This window comes from Chelonoidis abingdonii, chromosome 17 (assembly GCF_003597395.2).
Source record: "Chelonoidis abingdonii isolate Lonesome George chromosome 17, CheloAbing_2.0, whole genome shotgun sequence".
Lineage (NCBI taxonomy): Eukaryota > Metazoa > Chordata > Testudines > Testudinidae > Chelonoidis > Chelonoidis abingdonii.
The window spans coordinates 14,021,486-14,037,868 of record NC_133785.1 but is presented as its reverse complement, the minus strand read 5'-3'; the positions used below and the strand labels follow the sequence as shown (position 1 = coordinate 14,037,868).

General features: G+C 42.8%; 1 protein-coding gene across 4 annotated transcripts in view; it reads right to left on the bottom strand.

Moving 5' to 3' along the window:
- The window catches only part of CACNA2D3 (calcium voltage-gated channel auxiliary subunit alpha2delta 3), a 733,714-nt gene that overhangs the window by 49,915 nt on the left and 667,416 nt on the right, over positions 1-16,383 (bottom strand). For all 4 annotated transcript variants that reach the window (XR_004375600.1, XM_032794295.1, XM_075073101.1 and 1 more), the window contains exons 30-31: positions 8,920-8,982; positions 3,509-3,579 (exon numbers count right to left, since the gene is read on the bottom strand). Coding sequence is in view for 3 of the 4 variants with exons in the window: in XM_032794295.1 (XP_032650186.1) it covers positions 3,509-3,579; positions 8,920-8,982 (134 nt within the window). In the remaining variant the exon portion in view is untranslated. The remainder of the gene's footprint in view (positions 1-3,508; positions 3,580-8,919; positions 8,983-16,383) is intronic.

Sequence of the window (16,383 nt, the reverse complement as noted above, 5' to 3'; positions counted from 1 at the left end):
GGTCCTTCTGCAGGGGCCAGGAGACTGCCTGATGGAAACAGAACTGTCGAGAGGAGAGGATACTGTGTCTTATTTGTCTTTAAAACGTCCTCATTTTTAGATCTTACTGAAGAATTTTGGGGGGACTTTTTGGCAGACTAGACCTGTGGTTTTCTCTTCCATTTTTACTCAGTTCATCCTTTTTATATACATATTTATTCATGGATCTCTTATTTGTAGGCTTTTCCACACTGTACGCTTTTCTTTCAGCAAACAAATACCACTTCACACTATTTCCATGAACAGTATGGTGTGACTCTTTCAAAAAGCTAAAGTATATCGTGTCTTGTAGAAAATCTTTTTAATTGAGAAGAAGTTTTTCATGTTAAGATAGTTTCAGTACCTATAAAAGCTGCAGATTTTCGGATCATATCAATTCAGTTCCTTCCATATGTATATCTTAATTTAATTGGTAATGCATTTAAATGACATTTTAATATTGAATTGTGTGCATTATACAGAATGTACAGTAGACAATGATTTGATAACTATGGACTTAACAGTCAACAGGCCATGTGATTATGGAGGTAATTTGCTAAAAAAATAGAGTATACATTTTCCTGAACATAAAGTTCAATGTAAGAAGATCAACAGAAGTGCACTACTCAGTCTAAGAAAAAGACTTCTTGGTTCCACTCGAAGTTTCACATTAAAATACAAACAGCCAATGTATGGATTTTGTGAATACCCAGGTACATGATGAAAACAAATGTGGACTAAGAGAAACAACCCCCTTTTGCCCAATGCTTCCAGCCTGATTGTGAGAAGTACTGAGTGCTCTGTTATCCAATAGAAGTTGAGGGAACTCAGCATATCACAAGAGATCATCCCATCCCTTTGCAGGATTGGGCCCTTAGTTTGTGTGATAATTAGCATGAATCTGTGATGTGGTGGAATCTCTTTGTACTGCCACTCAGGATAGGTAGGTTCAAGAGGAACTTTAGGACTCCCGTTTCCTAGGGGGTGTCAATAACTGCCTTTTATGTTTTATGGTGTGGGTCCAGGCATCATGGAAGCCTGCACTTTGCCAGCTAAGCCATTGAGGAGCACAAACAGCTCAGATAACAGTTTTTATAGCACACACGTCTGCTGGAAAGTAGACAACATATAGGCAGCAAAGTGGAATAGAGGATGGCTCTGGAAATCATCAGAGAAAAACTCCAAAGAATATAGAGACAGCTTAGAGCCTGCTCTCTAATCTGATCTCCATAATAACCATAATAATAGGAAATATGATGTACATAATATTTATGGCAACTGCTCTACTGCGCTCACACAGCATCAGTGCCCAGAATGCAGAATTCCCCTCCAAGCCCTTACATGCTTTTTCCCTCTGACTTGAAATAAAAATAAAGCAATACATTAAGGTAAAGCAAAAAGAAAACAATAACCTTTAAACAAGGAACACGTCTGATTAATGTTCACTACAAATCCAAGTTCTCACTCCATATTGGTGGGAGGATTCTTTCTAAAAGCCTTGTGTACCCCAGAGGAAAGTGAGTTTACTTTCTGCTGCACTGTGCTATCTGCTGTACCACAGAAAGAGCAGGTGGCTCGCTTAGTGTAATTATACCAGTTTGATTCTAACCCATTTTTTAAATTCACTCGCAACGGCCAGCTTATTCTGTTTCAATAATCCACTCACTGTGTTTAAATTTTGCTTTTCGCATGCAGCTCAGTCACTCTCAGTTAGTGGATCTGATGTTGACTTCATTCTTTCTAGGTGCCTCTAGCTAAACATGAGCCAATTAGCCATTCCAAGTTGGCTATTGCTGCACACTAGATGGATTCTTCACTTCATTTATGTCAATCATGGAGCTCAGCATCACTGAAGTTCTGGTTGAACACCTATTTAAAATGCCAATATTCTGCTGGGTAGGAGAAAAGCAAAGGTATGGAGGTGAAGCATTATCCTTTGCATTTAACGCCAATTTTTAACTTGGATTAAATAAGATGGCTTGCTTCTTGTCCTACCATCCCAGAACCCATTTAGTAAATAGGAATTAGTTCACTTCATTCCATAATAATTATTGAAAATGTAACAGTAAACAAATAACAATTCCTTTGCCAGAAGAATGAAGGCTGCCACCATCAGAAAACTAGGATTTCGGACTATTCACTGAGTGCTAGATCTTCTCATTTTGGGAGAGCTCTTTACTGTGTGGGATGCACCACTGTCCAGCCCAACAAGCACACAGGAAGCACACAACCTCTATGGATATGACTATGCTACAATCAGGACGTGTGACTGCAGCAAGTATAGACATACCTGAGCTAGCTTTAAAATCAAAGCTAGCTTGAGAACCACTTGATCCACATGCCCAGAATCCTGGATACATACTCGAGTAGCCACCACCCCTGCTGCTCAGCTTCAGTGCTATTGTTATTTGAGCTAACTTTGACTTATCTAGATCAAAGCTAGCTGGGGTATGTCAACACATGCTGCAATTACGCCTCTCGACTGCGGTGCAGACATACCCAAAGAGAATGAGCTTCCTGTTGCACAAGGGAACCACAAACTGTCACACCTCTTTAAGAGGTGCAGCATACTCCTCTCCCTCCCTCTGTGCAGCTGGCCAGCTTCACTGGCTGGTAGCGATTGGGAACATAGGCTTGGTTCTGCCTATAGCTCCTCCTGTTCTGCTTCCTTTATACTAGTTTTCCACAGGGGAATAATTAGGGAGTAGTCCTAAATCCAAGGACTACAGTTCTTCCCAGCTGGTATATGGGGTATACAATGGTGAAGGGATGGAGGGAGGCTATTTCGAGCTGTGTAAAAACCAGGCAGAATCTAGTACTGAGTTGGGAGACAAGGTTAACATATCCTTGCAAAATTCTACACGCCCACTTCCCTGAAGTGAGTAATTTATTTTGATGGGCACATAAAAAAAATCATTTGTTTTTCATTACGATGTTGGTACAGCCCAGTATGTAGATTTTTGGCCTGGCCTGGCCAATTTTCAAGATAATTTTGCAAGGCTGAGATAGTAAATGTGAGTGAAAATAAATCATTGAGAAGCAACTCCTTCCCCTTTATCTCTGGGACACTTTTGTCTTTTCTGGCTTGTCTTCTCTAAAGAGGAGACTCTCCAGATTTCTATAGGTTAAATTGTATTCTATTTCCTCTGTGACTTGCTTTAAAAATCTGTTTAAGCTACACTGCAGTATATAGGGCCCAATTCTGCTCCTACTGAAGACAATGGGAACAGGATTGGACTCAGATTCTTACTTCAGTACCATACTCCAATAAACTATACTGTGGTAACAGGAAACTCATTGTAGGCCAAGTCTCCAAGACTTGTAACAGTCCATGCATCTGGCATCAAATTACGAAGATCACCTGGAACATGAGCACAAGTAGAATCCAGCCACTCAGTCAACTTTGGGCTTGTTTTATTGGAACTTGGTTTTATTTTACTTTATTTATACAAACCTTTTTGTAAGGGACAGAGGGTTGTAAAATTCTTACCTTTTAAAAGAGCCCATTGTTAGCAATTTGTTCATCACAGCCCCCTCGATCTCACCAAAAAAGTTCCCAGTCTGAGGAGGAAGAACATAAATGACCAGAAGTGGGATAAATGCAAAAAAAGAGTGGATACAATTTAAACTGGCATATCCTAAGATCAGACAATAGTGGCTTTGACAGTTACATAGATAGATTTTCAGGGCTACTGCTACATAAAAATTGAAAAGGACTTAACAATCATGACAAGTTATGGGGATTACAAGGTAAACCCCTGAGCAGATGGGAGAGTTTATACAATGGATTGAGGTACATTATATAACATCTAATGTCAGAAATAAAAACCATCCAAATCTCAAGCTTGTAAAGAAAATGCAACTAATCTGATCACAAACCCTTGTGATTAAAATGCTACTCCATAAAGATATAAACTGGTTTTGAAGGGATTTCCTAAATGGTCATAAAAAAGCATTGTTTATAATTCCTGCATGACCTGTTTATGGAGCTGGAACATTACATTTCACCAATCCTATAAATTTTCACCCCATTCAGAGTCATTTCCTGCTTAAAACCACTCATCCCAATGAACGATCTATGTTGCCTTTGTTCAGTAAATGAAAAGATGTGGAATAACGAAGACAAATCTCTGATGAGAAAACAAACATTCCTGTTATGAATTTGATATACAATCTGGAAGAGACCCCATTATCCATTAGGCCTGGTCCTGACACTATGCAAATGAAGCTGTAAAGAATCATGCATGTGCAAGCCAGTGTCTTTTTCCAGTGTAGGGATGGCGTTTTTATTTCAGGACCTCAGTTCAGAGAAGAATTGGACATGGTCTTTGCACTGTTTAAAGGGGAAAATATCAGAATTTAGGGGACAGGGGAGGAAAGGGCATGAATAATTAGACCCTAGTTTTCATTACAAGTAACTTACTTGACCTCAACTATACACCTGGGAGTTTGCAGACAGAAAAGTTACAGACCTAGCCAAGAGGCATTCCTCTGTCTAAAGAGCAAGTATTGCCTTTTTCACTGAGGGGAAATCTGGGACATTTTTCAAAACACATGAGTGTGTAAAGCCTGCTAGGGGCAAGGAGAACATTTTTATTTTATGTGATTAAATGCACCAGTTTCAATAGCGCTAGGTGATTGATGATAAAGAAGAATTATCCTAATTGCAAGACAGGAAATCAGACAGAGTCAAACAAGCCCAGACCAAGAAAGGCTGGTATAACATTAGATAGCAGCAAATCTGATTTGCCAAGTCATGAGTCAGTTGCATTCAGGCATTTAAAGGACAGCTCTCACTCAGAATACTCTTTTTACATTTTTAAACATTAGCTTCTCCTCAGAAATCAGTAACCTTTACACGGTTTGTGTTTTTTTAAAAACATTTGAACTGCTTAGTTTAGATCAAGTACAGAAATGTATTGCTCAGGTGTGAGGCATGGCTCTTAGAGCCAGGGCTGGCTCCAGCTTTTTTGCCGCCCCAAACAGCGAAGAAAAAAAAAAGCCACGATTGGCAGCACTTTGTCGGCAGCTCTACCGTGCCGCTCGATTCTTCGGCAGCAATTCAGTGGCAGTCCTTCCCTCCGAGAGGGATCAAGGGACCCGCTGCCGAAGACCCGGACATGCTACCCCATCCACTGGCCGCCCCAAGCACCTGCTTCCTGCGCTGGTGCCTGGAACCAGCACTGCTTAGAGCTGCTCTAGTTACTTCTGAAGCAGGAGTTCTCCAAATATCAGCAGAGAAGGAGAATCTCAGATATTAGGGTAACTGATAGTGCCCCTCCTCCTCATGCATAAAGGAGACAGCTTTGTGTGGTGCGCAGCAAAGGATTATGGGAAGACAGAGTCTTATTGCTAGGGCCCTACCATATTCACAGTCCATTTTGATCAATTTCATGGTCATAGGATTTTTAAAATAGTAAAGTTTGTGATTTCAGCTATTTAAATCTGAAATTTCACAGTGTTGTATTTGTAGGGATTCTGACCAAAAAGGAGTTTGGGGCGGGGGGTTGCAAGGATATTGTAGGGGGGTTGCAGTACTGCTACCCTTACCTCTGCACTGCTGCTGGTGGCGGTGCTGCCTTCAGAGCTGGGCTCCCAGCCAGCAGCCGACAATCTCCAGCTGCCCAGCTCTGAAGGCAGAGCCGCCACCAGCACAGCACAGAAGTAAGGATGGCAGGGTCTGGTATTGCCATCCCTATCTCGGCGCTGCTGCCTGCAGAGCTGGGCCCTCAGTCAGCAGCCACCACTCTCCAACTGCCCAGCTCTGAAGGTATCAGTGCAGAAGTAAGGGTGGCATGGTACAGTATTGCCACTCTTACTTCTGTGCTGCTGCTGGCAGGACACTGCCTTCAGAACTGGGCACCCAGCCAACAGCCACCACTCTCTGGCTGCCCAGCTCTGAAGGAAGTGCAGGAGTAAGAGTGGAAATACCATGAGACCCCTAAAATAACCTTGTGGCCCCCCTGCAATTCCCTTTTGGGTCAGGATCCCCAATTTGAGAAACACTGATCTCTCCTGTGAAATCTGTATAGTATAGGGTAAAAGCAAACAAAATACCAGATTTCATGGGTGGAGACCAGATTTGACAGTCCGTGACGCATTGTTCATGGCCGTGAATTTGGTAGGACCTACTTATTGCCAGTGCTGGGCATGACAGAAACAGGGGCCAGCAAATCTCTCATCTCATCAACTGCTGGGGAGGTGGTACAACACAGGTGTGGGAAGTGGCGGCTGAGGGCCGGGGGTCCATGGCTCTTGCCAATGGTGTGGTCTTTGTGTTTCTGTGTTGTTTTTTTTACTGGCTTCGCTTACCTGTGGTGCTGCTGTAACAGACTTCCTACCCATTCACCTGCTCCACGTCCTTGCAGCAGCACCATGTTGTTCTCACCCACTGTTCTCCTTTCCTCTACAAGAGACACGGTTTGGGGGGGGTTTTGGTGGTGACACTGGTGGTAGCTCCTCTGAGCACTAGGTAGGACATGGGCCCCATTTGCTGGCTGCTGTACAAACACATGGGCAGACATGGACCCCACCCTGAAAAGTGTAATAGTTAAAAAAACAAGACATACCAGGGGGTGGGAGGAAGGATTATGACACACGTGCAAAGGATCAGGCTAGCAAATGTCAGTTTACTAGAAGGTTCTTTGTTTTGTGTTTCTGTTTGTGTTTATTGTGGGGGCCAGGATGGGATTAGGGAAGAGAGGAGAGGATGTGTCAATAGGAGCAAGTGGGTAAGGAAAGGCTGGACAGGGAAGGTCTGCTGGTAGCAGGAGGACTGTGAGGGAGGGGGGCTGGGAGAGGTCAAAGTAATCAGCCCATCTGTAGAGGAAAGAAAGTCCAGGAAGCTGAATGTCTATGACGTTACTTGTGTGTAGAGGTTGTGAAGGGGGGTGTGTGTACACGCATCAGAAGGCACCCAGAAGGAGAGTCCTCTACTCACTTCTGAGTTTGGAGGCCTGGTTGCCCCTCTCAATTGCTGTCAATCCCAGCTCCTGTGCAGTACAAGTCTGTTCTTGTGGGTTGAGTCCACTCCATGGCATCATTCTCTTACTCTTTCAGTTCATGTGCAGGAACTACTAGCTCAGGATCTGCCGGGTCTTCTTCCTGCCCTGCCAGTATTTTACTGCCCCTAGATCCTGCTGTGGGTGAATCTCTTTGCTGCCAGGTAGGAGAGGATTTCTACGGTACCACTGCTCTGAGAATGAACAGCTGAGCAGTGCCACTCAATCTACCACAGCAGAAATACCTCTCCTTGCTCCCCTAATGCAGTTCTTCTGAGGACACTGCAAATGTGCCAGCAGCCCTGGACCCCACTCACTGACTGCCTCTATTCAATCCCATTCCAGCCCTTCCAGCATCTGGTAGAGTGACAAAACTGCGGACCCTAATTGTCGTGTCCATTACACCCATTCCCAGCACTAAATAGCTGCCTTGCTTCCTTTGTGAGGGAGGTTCAAAATCAATTTCTGCCTCTGTGCCCATGATACTGCTATGAGAGTGCCTCCTTGTGATGCAGTCAGAACAGGCTTTGAAATAGAGCTGACTGGAAGGTTTTCAACCAAATATTTTTCCGCTGGAAAACACTGATCTGTCACAAGTGAAAAATTTTACAGAAACTTGTTGATTTTGATGAATCTAATATAACACAGGAAGGTTTCAAAATTTGCCTGTCAGGCAGGTTTCACAAGGAAACCTTGCTAATTTCCTACCATCTCATCTGCTTGGCTCCTTGGCAGCTCCCCTGACTGATACCCCAGGGCTTCCAGGATCCCAGCTCTTTGGCAGACCCACCATGTGGAGTGCTTCAGAGCTGGGGGCTCCAGGGCTTCCAGATTGCTATGCCAGCTGGCTTCACACAGCTTGGAGAGCCTGCTGGCACAGGAGTGTGGAAGCCCTGGGGTCTCCGACTCTGAGGCAGTCAGCATAAAAAAGTTGCTATGGTGCCAAGGGTGCTGGAAGCGAAGCTGCTGACTGAATTAACATGATTCTTGTCAGTTTCACTGCTGCCTACTATTGAATTGCAGTGGTGAAAGTAACCAGTCTGGTCAGCCCAAATATGATTCTTTTTTGTGACAGGAAGGGTCAGGTGGAGGGAAGATGTCTCTGAAAGAATTTAAGGTTCTACATCCCAGTAAACCTACTTAACCAAACTTAATTCAGCTGACATCCAGCCAGAAATATGGGAATTTCAGATCACAACTCCACAGAGTTCAACCCAAAAAAGAGCCTGTACTGGACATTCCTGTTCCATGTGGGGCCTGATGCTGCTGCTGCTCATGCAAAAATCCTGCAAAAGTTGACGGGGAGTGTTTGCTGAATAAGGGCAACAGAGTTAGGCCATTAGTCTTCCATTTTCCAATCAGCTGTCCATGGTCACAACAATCTAATGTTTTGAATAATCTATGGAGTGATCCTGATTTTACCTCAGTCCTCTTTATTGTGGTGCTGAATGCCAAGTTTAAATCATGTACCTTAAATGATAGTAATCTGGTTCAGAACACAGAAACTCAGGAACAAACAGATTTACAGTGTAGGATTTCACTATTACAAATTTGAGAGTAAGACCCTCCTAAACAAGGTAAAAACTCCATGTGGAACCATCTTCCTCGAGTTAAAAAATTCCTCAAGGGGAACAGACACCTCTGCAGCAAAGAGTTCTATAATTTGAACTTTATGAGTTTAGAGCAGACCCACCCTACTGTGAGCTAGAAATTCTTTGAGGCCCTCTGAGAGGTAAATTACATTCTTTGAGGGAGGGATCTTTTTAATCTCATGCTACTTATTCCTTAAATGTGGATCATTGTCTTAATGCTTCAACACTGAAGATCATGTTTAATAAACAAAATCAAACAAACTAAATCTTTTCTAACATGTGATATGGGACTGGTTAATGCCACTTACCTGTCTGTAGTCTTCAGCTACTAAAATAAATCCATTGTTATCTATGAGGTAGCAGTTAATTGCCTACAAAATAATAAAGCCACAATTTCAAGTCTTGTTTTTAAAGTATTTCACTGATTACATTAAGTAATGTATTTCAGTCCCACGTGTCCTCTAAACAGATAAACATTTGGGCCTTATGTAATTGTAAATGCTCAAATAAATTATAAGTGAATCAACGTTGCAGTTGAGAGCAATGATTAAGGTATCTTAAGTGAATACTTCACGCATAAATGCCCAACACCAAGAGCTTATTGAACAGAACTGAAAATATTTTTTTTTAAATCAACATTTTAATAACGTATTTTTTAAAATATTTCCCTGTAACAGAGCATGCAAAGGCATACAGCTCTGGTGTTCCTCATGGCTTATGCTCTATTTAGAGAACAACATCAGCACAATGTCATTACCCTAATGATGTATTAATGAAAACATAGCGTCAACTTGGAAGACCAACAGGGGACCAGGTAATATTTTTTAATTTGTTCATAGAATGAGAGAGGGTAAAGGCTTCTGTAAAAGAGGCCCCATAGGTCTCCTAAAGGTTTTCAAACTGTGTTTTTAATTGGGACCTGGAATCGGGGGTAGGAATGTTAGCTTTAGGTAGGTCATACTTATAAATTGCATAAAGCAAGGTAAACTCAAATCAGTGCTTCCTCCACACTATTTTAACCTCAGAAAATGATCTGCTACAGGCTAAGTTTTAATTACTGTTCTGCAGAATTTAAATACAAGGTTTAGTTCAAACCTTGGTATAAGTTAGTTTCTTTTTATTATTACTTCAGATACCTACCTCAACACTATATTTGTAGCATATCTTTACTCTAGGCCTAACTCAGCAAAATATTATTGTTCCGTACACTTTGTGAAATTTACATTAAAAAGTTCAGGATCGCTCCCAATATAGTAAATTTCATGGATTAGCTTTTGATCCAAAGTCTTCTTTTCTTACCACACACAGGCCAAATGCAGCCAAGAATAAAAGGGATCCTGTGTTGCACAACAGCAACCCAAGAAAATGGTCCTATGATTTGGTAATTGAAAGCAGCTAAATACAGAGCCTGATCCGGCAGTCCTATCTTCAGTGGGAGTTTTGCCTGGGTAAGAACTACATGATCAGGCCCACAGCCTTCTTCACAACATGTATGCTGTGACCATTGATTCATATCTTGGTTCTTGGTTGAGAGTTTTTAAATTACTATAGAAGAAGCAGCCCTTGCCTTTGACTATCCGGAAGATAAAGTTCACAAAGTAATAATACATGCTCACTCACTACGTTTGGAGGTCCAGTTCAGATAAGCAAATGCTTAGACACATACCTAAATTGCTTTAGCCTTCTGGATTGGACTGGAAATATGAAAAAATTTCTAGTATTTACTCTCCTGGTCCAGGCTGGAAATACTGAGACAATATTATGCAGACTTTCAGGTTGAATGTTGATACTTCGGACTCTGGTCAAATACTGGCAGTGAACCTCTATCCCCAAAACTCAACTTTGCAGAAATTTCTGTTTCCAGTTTGTTTCTAACAAATGGGCAAAGTTTTGGTGAACTTATTACTCCAACCAGTTTTGCTCATCCACAACACAGACACAGGGTGTTGCTTTGATGCTGGAACTGGAGCTCATGTAGAGCCTTTTGCAGCTCTGTTTCAGAAGCCCCATCCTATTCACCCACAACTAGGATGGGAATCCAGCCTGGCAGATGCTGCTGGTCTAGCTGATGGCCTGTTTGGGAGGTCGGGAGTTGTTAAGTTAGTGCAACTCGTGGATGGTTGCAAGCTGGGGTAAAAGGATGAGACTGGAAGTTAAATTAGGCCAACATGGAACACTTTAAAAAATTCTACCCTAAAACTACTCTCTGCTGGTGCATCCATCAAGGGAGGGTAGCAGCACAGAGAATGCACATTCAGCCCTGATGCATACAGGGGTGAATCAACGTCACCCATGCACCTCCGGGGGTGGGGGAAGTTGATTTGGCTGGTGGTGAAGAGCGACAGCCCCAACAGCAAGAGAAGGAGACACTTGATGAAGGACATTGGTTAGCTCCTGCCCTGCTTGAAATCTTTGCCATCCAATGGCCAGTTAGGGTGCAGAGCTGATTGGCCTACATCTCCCAGCTCCAGGGATTTAACCTGGAACACAAGCCATGTTGGGTCTCTTGTGGCTCCATTGCAGCAGCATTATTCACTGGTGTGGTAGTAGAAGCAGTCAGAATGCAAAGGAAGATAGTGGGTATCCAAAACATACCCAATATTTGGACTAGCAGACAATCTACAAAGCAATGGACTCACCCGAAAGCAGCCAGGACAGCAGATAGATTCCAGCTGGGTTTCAGGGCTGAAACCATATGCATCCAGTGTTTCAGCAAAAGAAGCCTGCAGAGGCATCGGGTCATTGACAAACAACATGGCCCTGCTTTGTGTTTTGGTTATTCTCCTTGAGGAGAATGATCTCAGGAGCTGCATGAGAATTGATTTAAGGGATAGAACGCAGAGGGTTGTTGGCTTGATTAGGTAATCATAGCTGGAGGTTGGGTTAATATGATCACTAGTGCTTGAGAGGCAGGTTGGTAAGGTGCTCCAAACCCACCCAAAGTAGACAAGGCTAGGAAAAAAGTGAATTGGGAGGTCACCAGGATATCTGTGAGACAAGGCGGTTGGTGGTACAGCCTAGGGTCATCTATTACAATAGGCCTTAGTTTTTCAGGGACGATGATGTACCTTTCTCACATGGAGGCACTGACATATGGCTATGGAATATGAAGGAATGGGATGGGACAGGAGCTGTGATACCATGCACTGTAACTGGGGAGAGGTATGACCAAGCTAGTCGCTAATGTCCCCTGTGGCTGGTTTCCAATATGGTTAAAATGATAACATGAACAGTTCTCAGACGTAAAAGACCTGGGATTCTGCTGATGGATCCTGGGCTCATGTGATAGGGTGAGACCTTGTGGGCCTTTCAGGCTGAATCTTCACCCTTCTGTATCCTCTTCCTCCTCACAGGAGGTAGAGGTGGTAGGACTCACAGCAAGCTGATTCTTGGGGTAGGTTGAGGAGAGTCTACCCTGAGTTATGGGTTATATGATAGGAGCCCTGTAATCCCCTACACTGGAACCACTTAAATACCTAGTATAGGGGAGTAATTGGTGATGGGTAGGTAGCTCCCCTCCCTTGTGTTTAACTTAATAAAAGTTGTGGTCTTCTGCTTAAAATCCATCCACGTGTGTCCTCATTTTGCCGCTATATCCAGCTCAAATGCCATTCACCCATTTCAATGGAGTGGCTGGATCAACTGTAGTTTTTTAGCAGCCACACAAACAGTTGCATCGAGAGTGGTTGTCCAAAGCGCAGAAATAAATAAAAACAATCACACTGAACAAGACAAAGTTTGGCTTCATTCGCTGTTCTTTCTCAGTCAAGCAACCTGCAGATGGGAACAAAATGCCTGGATTCCAGAATGAGAAGCCATATTGTGTTTCTCATAGCCATAGCCATAGCCACTTGTTAGCGTTGCTCAGGTTTTAGAAGGTGATGAGTGGCCTAATTCATAGAAGGGATCACTGTGATCTAGTTGGACCTCCTGTATAACACAGGCCATAGCGTTTCCCCGAAATAATTCCTAGAACAAATCTATTAGAAAAATATCCAATCTTGATTTTAAAATCGTCAGTGATGGAAAATCCACTACAACCCTTGGTAAATTTTTCCAAGGATTATTTACTCTCACCATTAAAAATGTATGTCTTATTTCCAATCTGAATTTGTCTCACTTCAATTTCCAGCTATCGGATTGTGTTATACTTTTCGCTGCTAGAATGAAGGGCCTATTATTAAATATTTGTTCTTCATGTAGATACTTATAGACTCTAATAAAATCATCCTTAATCTTCCCTTTGTTAAATAGATTGAGCTCCCTGAGTCTATCATTGTAAGAAATGTTCTCTAATCCTCTAATCATTCTCATGGCTCTCCTATGAACCCTCGCTGACTTAGCATCCTTCTTGTATTGTGGGCATCAGGACTGGGCACCAGATTCCAGCCCAGGTTGCACCAGTGCCCACAATATAGATATAAAATAACCTCTCTGCCAATATTCAAGGTTTCCTTGTATATGCATCCCAGGATTGCTTTAGTGGAGTACTCACTCGGCTTAGATGTTCAGCTGCTTATCCACCAAGACCCCCACATCTTTTCAGTGTCTTTGGTTCCCAGGATAGACTTCCCCATCCGGTAAATATGGCCTACATTCTTTGTTCCTAGATGTATGCATTTACATTTAGTTGTATTAAAATGCATATTGTTCGCTTGCACCCAGCTTATCAAGAGATCCAAATCACTCTATATCAGTGATCTGTCCTCTTCATTATTTACCAATCCCCCAAATGTGTGTATCAAGTGGGATTTATGTGCCTAAGCACCTTTGTGTGTCTGGACCTAAGTGACTTGTGCAAGGTCACACAAAGTCTGTGGAGGAACAGGAAATTAGACCCAAGTCTCCTGAGGTTCAGGCTAATGCCCTAACCACTAGCCCATTCTTCCTGTGTGCTAATAACACTACTAGAGAGAGGCACAAGTTGGGAAATGGATCTGTGTGGTGAGAGGGTTTATATCTGTGATTTTGTTCATTTCCTGGGCTTATCTAAATACTCCATGGAGGATAATGCAGCACATGCAGGAGTGCATTCACTCATCTTTTACTTGCCATAAATAAAAATAGACTTCTCCATATAGCAAGAAATCCAGGACAGATTATGTAAATTTAAAAAAAGCATTGGCAAAGGACAGTTGGAAACATTTACTTGTCCAGCGCATACGTATGAAATTCTTAAGCATGAGATTAGTTCAGGAGATAATATTATTCGGACACAGTAGGCTCATGTGAACCCTGTAGGGTTTGATTCACAACAATAACCAGGTGTGAACCATATATATACTTCAGGTTTGCTTGAAGGCTCAAGTTCAATGAACTTCAGACTTCAAGGGTAAAATCCCATATGCAGACAGTCCTTGGGCATGTAAATGGGAGTAAGCGTTATGTCCAGAATAAATTTGGCAAGAATGCAGGCTGAAGTCTGAGAATGCATCTGACCTTGCACCTAAAACTAGATTACTTTGGAGTGGGTTCAAGGTCTGAGTATTTTGCACAGCTCCAGTGTACAATTATATTAACAATCATGGAACGTAATATGAATTAAAACACACCCCATGCCAACACACTCATGAAAATAACAGATTAACAAATTCAATGTCCCTCCCCCCATCCTCAAAGAAATTGACGTTGCTGTTTAACTGCATGAGTGGCATGTCATTACTATTCAGTGCCATTAAAAGCAAGGTTCAAAACTCACCAAATTGTTCAGCTTACGCCCATCGTGCAACTGGTTTGCCATAAAACATCTCCCCTATTGGCTGGGTTTTAGCTGCTGCTCACCAATAAGTAAAAACTCTTTACCAGATGTCTGCCTGCCAGCACTGTAAGGGGCATTGAGACAGTTTGTGACTTTTGACATGCGACAGGATGTAAGAAGGGAAATGTTTGGTTAGTTTTTGGGTTTTTTTTACAAATCTGTTTCCTTTCTCCAGTAAAGCAACTGATGGCATATTTTGTGATATATTAAAAGACTTGATTTGACAAGAATTTACATGTCATCATAGCTGCTTTATATGAGAAAATATGTACCATTACTATTCAGTTACTAGTTCAGCCACAAGGAAGGGAATCACCTCCACCCAGTCTGGACTTTCCCCTTGCTGACGGCTTGAGCTAAATGGTAAGGAGATTCCACATAGCACTCTAACCCTATCCAGATTGCCTGAGGTTATACTCAGCTCAGCAAGCTGGTTGGATATAACTGGGAACCCATTGACACGAGTATTTAAAGGCTGTTGGAGGGGCTCCAAGGTAAAGCTTGTCCATTAAGTCCACAGCAGGCAGGCACAAAACTAACTTTAGTGGAGCAAGACTGGGGAACGTGAAATTAACAATTCTACAGAGCTTATGTTTTGATCACATTTTAGGGGAAGAGGCTGTGAACTCACCAAGCCCTAATTAAAATGGACTGAAATGCAAATGACAGCATGGAAATGGAGGTACGAAAGAGGATGGAAATGGCTGGATGGAAATCAAGGATTCTGGGGAGGAGGGGTGTATTTTTAAATTGGTAGTTGAAAAGAAGAAAGGTTAAAAAATAAAAAAAGAGGATGCAAGCTTCAAATGAAGGAGACGTAGGTCTCTAAAGAGAGGGACAAAAAAGGCACATTAGAGGCCATCCACATTGCCAGGGCACAGGATAATCACTGGCCTTTCCACAGTTGACTGTCAGAGTAATAGTAGAGACGGCTTGTATTAGCAGCTATTGAATGGGAGGGAAACACAGATTAACTTCAGAGATTTGGCTGACTGCTAATACTTATTTTTCTTTAGTGCTGTCTCTTAAGCCCCTGTCTTCTAGTGAATTCGCTATTTAATGGAGCTAGTTGGAGCATTTTCAACAAAATGAAAATTCATCAGATTCTGTTGTCTAGTCAACGTTAAAATGTTTTGCAGAGACGTATTGACTCCAATGAAGTTGTCAGGTGTAAAGGTGGAGGATGGGAGAGACTCTCTGGGTACGTCTACACTGCACGATTATTTCGAATTAGCTTAAACCGATATTACAAAACAGATCTAATAAAATCGGTTTAGCGCGTCCACAGTGGGATCCCGAAATCGATTGTTTGCGTCCATGGTCCAAAGCTACCATCGATTTCAGGAGCGGTGCACTGTGGGTAGCTGTTCCTCAGCTATCCCATAGTTCCCACTTCCGTGTTGAGAGCACAGTGCCTGATGGGGCAGAAAACACTGCCCCGGGTGGTGCTGGGTACAGCCTCACCCCTCCCTTTGTGAAGGCAGCAGACAACCCTTTGGCGCCTTTTTCGCGGAGTGCATTGAGCAAACGCCATAGCACAGCAATCTTTCCCTTTTTTTTTTCACGTGGTGGTGGGGGGAAATAAACTGAGGAGCTGTTCCCTGAACCACGCCAGACACTGTGTTTGAACCTACAGACATTGGGAGCTCAGCCAAGAATGCAAATAATTTTCAGAGACTGCTGTGGACTGTGGGATAGCTGGAGTCCTCAGTACCCCCTCCCTCCCTTCATGAGCGTCCATTTGAGTCTCTGGCTTCCCGTTACGCTTGTCACGCAGCGCTGTGTATCCTGCAGTTTTTTATTCAAACGCTTTGGCATTTCGTGTTCTGTAACGGAGCTGGATACAACAGATTTGTCTCCCCATACAGCGATCAGACCTAGTATCTCCCGTACGGTCTATGCTGGAGCTCTTTTTCGATTTCAAACTGCATCGCCAGCCGTGCTGATCAGAGCTCCACGCTGGACAAGCAGGAAATGTAATTCAAAAGTTCGCGGGGCTTTTCCTGTTTACCTG